General features: G+C 31.8%; 1 protein-coding gene across 1 annotated transcript; it reads left to right on the top strand.

The window, feature by feature from the left end:
• Positions 1–3,314: 3,314 nt before the first annotated feature.
• LOC131609643 (protein BPS1, chloroplastic-like) lies at positions 3,315–5,623 on the top strand. The gene is made up of 2 exons (XM_058881402.1): positions 3,315–3,475; positions 4,327–5,623. The coding sequence occupies exon 2, from the start codon at positions 4,339–4,341 to the stop codon at positions 5,395–5,397; it is 1,059 nt and encodes a 352-aa protein (XP_058737385.1). The 5' UTR covers positions 3,315–3,475; positions 4,327–4,338; the 3' UTR covers positions 5,398–5,623.
• The last annotated feature ends 376 nt before the right edge of the window (positions 5,624–5,999 follow it).

The raw sequence follows: 5,999 nt of genomic DNA, 5'->3' as shown, positions 1-5,999 counted from the left end.
CGTATCCCCCTCTTTACCAATCCAAGACGCTATCTCATTCCAAATAGCTTTTACCACCCAACAATAAAAAAAAAAAATAATTTCTACTTTATAAAACTAATTTATACTAAAAGTGTGTCATCATTAAATTCTTATATAAATATTATATTACGTTAGCGGGGTTAACAATTTTTATATTAAAAATTATTTTGATATGATACAAAAAATTTATAACTAAATTAAAAATCCAGAGTTTAGATTAAATAGAGAAATATAGTATCAAATTTTTGAAGAAATAAGATTTTATTCATTAATTTATTAATTTATGTAATTACAAACAAAGTCACAATTGTGGATGAGAGATAGAACCAAAATATTTTTATGATTTTTTATAAAAAATAAATAAATTAAAGCAGGAACAAAACATAAGAACTAAATCAAATCTAAAATTCACTTATCATATTAATATATATGTTATATAACTTTTAAATTTTTTAAAATTATTTTGGCTAACAGTTTTTTATGGTAATCATAATTTCTTAAGTAAACAATATATTTCTTAATATATAATTTTGTTAATTAAATTATAAATTACAAAAATTAGATGGATTAACACACAATTTATCATTTTTATTTGTGTTTGAAATTAATAGGTTATTTGATTTTGCTGAGAATAAAAAGAGGATGGTAACAGAAATGAACGAGTTGGGATGAGGGAGAATAGTGAGGCATAGAAGTGGCGCAGAAGGTTGATTGTATGGGAGGATGAGTTAGTAGGAGAGTATATTGAGCTATTAACCTAAGTTGTTTTGCAAGTGGATGTAGAAGATCAATGTGTTTGAATTTTACATACCTCTTCTTGCTACATGGTGCTTATAAAAATTTGGCTGAAGTTGACGTCAACAATACTCATGCTAACTCTCAATTTTAATGGTTGACAATTGTGCTGCTTAAGGTATCTATTTTTGTTTGGCGGATGTTTCTGAATCGTAGTTCGACTAGGACAATCTGGCTAGGAGGTGCAATTTGGCCACGAACAATCAAAAATGCGGGCCGAATTGTGGCGTGGATGAAGATAAATATCATTTATTTGTAAAATGTTATTTTTTTCGGTTGTTTGTGGCTTATTATATTAAAAATTATTTAGATATGATAAAAAAATTTATAACTAAATTAAAAATCCCAGAGTTTATAAACAGAGAAATATAGTAAAGTCAATTTTTTTGAAGAAATAAAATTTTATTGATTAATTTCTGTAATTACAAACAAAGTCACAATTGCAGGATGAGATATAGAATCAATTTCTTTTAATGATGTTTTATAAAAAAATTAAATTAAAGCAGGAACAAAAGAAAAGAACTCAACCAAATCTAAAATTATCTATGTTATATAACTCTTAAATTTTTTTAAATTATTTTGGCTAATAGTTTTTTAAGATAATCATAATTTCTTAAGTAAAAAATATATTTTTTAATATATAATTTTGTTGATTGAATTACAAATTATAAAAGTGAGATGAATTAGCACACAAATTATCATTTTTATCTGTATTTGAATTTAATAGGTTATTTGATTTAGCTGAGAATAAAAAGAGGATGGTAGCAGAAATGAACGAGTTGGAGTGAGGGAGAATAGCGAGGCGTGGAAGTGGCATAGGAGGTTGATTGTATGGGAAGATGAGTTAGTATGGGAGTATATTGAGTTGTTAACCTCAATTGTTTTGCAAGTGGATGTAGTTTGAATTTTACATACCTCTTCTTGTTACATGGTGCTTATAAAAATTTGGCTGAAGTTGACGTCAACAATACTCAGGCTAACTCTCAATTTTAATGGATGACGATTGTGCTACTTAACGTATCTATTTTTGTCTGGTGGTTGTTTCTGAATCGTAGTTCGACTAGGACAATCTAGCTAGGAGGTGGATTTTCACCACGAACAATAAAAAATGTGTGCCGAATTGTGGCGTGGATGAAGACAAAGATCATTTGTTAGTAAAATGTATTTTTTTTCCGGTAGTTTGTGGCTAATTATTCTTAATTAGCTACGACATCCCAAGGAACGACTTGGGATCATCTATTGCAGTTTGGTGGGCTTGGTGGTTTTTTGAAAAATGTTGGTTTGGCTTTTAACACTATTTGCTTCGCGGTTGTTTGAGTTATTTGAAAAGAGCGAAATATGTGTATTTTTCATAATAAAGCGAAATAATTGCTAGCATTATCTGAAAAAGTAAAACTTCAATCGTTTTAGTAGTTAAAGTCGAAATATGTTTCTTTTGATTATAATTATATGTTATGGAGGTTAAATAATTTATCTAGCTCATCAACGATTATGTAGACCCTTTTTTGTTGATTTTTTCCCTATAATTTCAAATTTTAATTTTGAATTCTTTCTTGTCATTTATGGTACCTCTAGGGATGGCAATTTGGCCCATCCCCAGTGGATACCCACAAATATACCCACAATGGGTAGGGTAAAAACCCGCATAAATGAGTACGGGCACGGGCTCGGGTAATTACCCACTTAAATAAGCGGGTATGGGCAACTTAGTACCTAGCCCGCCCCATACCCACACAACATATATATTTATATATTTTGATTTATATTATTATATTAAAATAAATGTCTATAAATTTTAAAAATACATCGATGTTAAACCATTACATATGTAACATAAGTGTTCGTTTATTTCATAATTTTACTATAAGTTTTTTGAAAACATTTAAATGTTACTAAAAACTTAAAATGATATGATATTTTATAGTTGATATATTTATTTTTTATTAGAAATGCGGGTAATGGGTACGGGTATGGGTACTTACATACCCAAAAGGAACGGGTACAGATGCTAAAGTTGTTACCCAAGCGGGTATGGACTCGGGTATGGGGATTTTTTCCAACCGCAGATACGGGGAAGGATACTATAGTACCCTACCCATTGCCATCCCTAGGTACCTCTTGTACTAAAATTGAATTGAAATGACTAGTTAAATCGTTAATATATATTTTATGTTGGCTTTTTCATTGTTTGAATTATCATACAAAATTATAAATTACTATTAAAGTGTCTCTTCTAATCTTCAATAACATAAATTTTATTATATAAAAATATAACAATGTCTTATATGTTACATTTTTTTAAAAAAAAAGACAAGGCGTGCCTCACCACGTCTTCAACCATTTATATTTTTATATAAAAAAAACAAGATCTTATCTTTTATAATTTATTTTTAAAAAAACACACTATCCTATTTTGAGAAAGAAAACATAAAATAATAGGTGAACGCGCCAACTGTATTAAAAGACGTTTAAGAGTTGGTCGGTAATGTAATGTGTAGTCATCTTGACACCTTCAATAATAAATTACATTTTTTGTTTTATTATTATTACTTTTTTGGCTACAAATACATCGCATTCTGCTACCACAATAGTAGAAATCGTACTAAAATTCAACACCAAATTCTCAAACCCTAATCGATTTTCCGATCTATTTCACCAGGTTCGTTCTTCCATTCTCAATGGCTCCTTCAATTTCTCAATCATTCTTTAGTTTTTTATTTCTTTTTTTATCTAGAAAGAGAAATCCCCAATTTCTCCTAACTGTAAACGTTTTGTGAAAATTTTGATAATTTATTAGTTTATTCTCTTTCTTCGGTTTTGTTTGTCCACGGATCTAAAGTATTTGATGAAGTTCAAGAGTTTTTTTTGTTGTTTTACCTAATTTCCCTGCTTTTTTTTTTTCATATAGAAAAGTTGCTTTTGTAGGGATAGTTTATTTATGTGGCTATTAATTTGTGATTTAGTTGTGGATTTTCAACATTATGAAGGGTGGAGCTGAAATGAAAACTTTTGATTTTGTAAATTTTGTTTGTAAATTATGAATTTTGCTTAACTTACCATCAGTAGGCTGGGTGTTTAGGGTTTGTGGGTCAAACCGGGGTTTTAAACTGTGGTTGTGGCTGCAGTTATGCTGTGACCCTTGATATTGTGGATAAATGCAGAGGAATGTGGTTGATGCGGTTGCGATGCATTTGCAAAGGCCTCATATTGTGGCTGTGGCACATTTGCTAAGGCCTCCAGAACTTTCATATTGCGGCTCCATCGTGGTTGGTGACCGCAATGTCAAACTATGGCTGAAACAAATTGTATAGTGTGTTACAGCTCAAGTTTAGAAGGATATAACTGAATATTTATAATAGTAATGGAGTAATTACTAATTAATATATGCAGAGTTTTTGTTCTTCCATTGATTTTCATTAATACATACTGCTTTTTGTGTGACGAATAATTGAATTTGTAAGGTATTTATTTAGAAGGGTCGTATTTACTTTCTTATCTTTCTTTTTGCAGTTAATCATCTAAATGAGTCTTCCACAGGATCCACCCAGATCATTTTTCCCCTTTGGAAATCCTTTCCGGATGATATCACCTAAAGGCACTAAGTTATCTCCGCAACTAGTGGCAGTATTACGGGCTTTTGAGGAAAATTTGGAAGAGAGGCTGAAAAAGCTTATTCCTAAAAGCAAGGATGAAGTCGTCAGCTTGTCTTGGATGACTTCGGCTATGCAGGCACTTTGTGAAAGTCACAATGACATTAAAACCCTCATGACAGACCTTGAGCTTCCTGTGACTGATTGGGATGAGAAATGGATAGACGTGTACTTGGACATTAGTGTGAAGTTGCTGGATATATCTAATGCATTTAGCTCCGAGTTATCACGTCTAAACCAGAGCCGCCTTTTACTTCAGTGCACGTTGCACCATTTAGGCTCCTCCTCACCAGATCATCTTTTCCGGGCATGTTCTTCACTTGATGGTTGGAGGCAGCATATTAGTTCTAGAAATCCTAGAATCGAAAAATGTGGCAGCATTTTGGATAATCTAATTGAGTCATCTGATATGCCAAAGATTAAAGAGTCCGCAAAAGGTAAGGTTTTGATGGAAGCTATATATGGAGTAAAGGCGCTGATGGTTTTTGTGTGCAGTGTGTTTGCTACTGCTTTTTCAGGCTCTACAAAGAACTTGATGGATATGGATGTGGCTGATGTTTATTACTGGGCTCCAGCTTTTAAAGGTCTGCAGAATCTTGTTAATGAAGAGATTAGAATTAGATTTTCAAGTGGGAAATTTACTGTATTGAATGAGCTGGAAGCCATTGATTTGTCTGTGATGGAATTGTACCCTATTGTCCAAGGTGTTGTACATACAATTGAGAAAGAATCACATGCAAAAACTGTTGAGAGATTTGGCAGCGTAACGGAGAATTTCTCTCAAGGACTAGATCTTCTTGCAAAGGAGGTGGATGGCTTTTTTCAAGTGGTTTTGTCTGGCCGTGATGCCTTGCTAGCTAATCTGAGGTCGGTTACTTTCGGCAATGACCATATCTTGGGAGGTAAAAGTGATGCACAAGTGGTCAATTGAATATGTTGCAGCCTACATCTTGTATATACTTATGAATCTAGCTATTGGGTTTTATCTTTCGTGATTGATAATGTTATTCAATCTTGTTTTACTTATATTGAAGTTATCTTTAGTATTAATAGCTTTTATAATTGTATTATGGAACTGCTGAAATTTGTAGTAGTTGGGATATTCTGTGTATCAAAGTATAATAAAGTATGTATAAAGAAAGTTATTTATGGTGTAAGTGGTTGGTTACGGAATCTTGAGATCCTTTTTAGTTCTTTCAGTTTTGAAGGGAATGATTTCAAATTGGAAGTTTTAATATGGCGAGGGGCACACAGGGCCTAACCTGAAAATGAGAATTTTGATGACAGGGCCTACTATGATAGTTGTTATCCTCTGATAACAAAATCAGATTATTTAAGTTGTATTTTCTGTGCACAGTGGAAGAGTTTGAAAAAACACTTCAGTGCGTGTTATTTTTTGAATTTTTTTTATTAACATATAACCTTACCAGTAAGGCTAAATGCATCTCCTATGCAATGCATTTTGCTGGATAATTTAAAAATATTACTAGTAAGGCTTCTAAACATCCCCTATTCAACTACGCAACCAATATT

The sequence above is a fragment of the Vicia villosa genome, linkage group LG6 (genome assembly GCF_029867415.1).
Source record: "Vicia villosa cultivar HV-30 ecotype Madison, WI linkage group LG6, Vvil1.0, whole genome shotgun sequence".
Classification (NCBI taxonomy): Eukaryota; Viridiplantae; Streptophyta; class Magnoliopsida; order Fabales; family Fabaceae; genus Vicia; species Vicia villosa.
Note: the sequence above shows the minus strand (reverse complement) of the source record. Positions and strands in the feature narration are given on the sequence as shown.

Coding starts and splice junctions, on each gene's coding strand:
- LOC131609643 (XM_058881402.1), top strand. CDS start 4,339: ATGAGTCTTCCACAGGATCCACCCAGATCATTTTTCCCCTTTGGAAAT.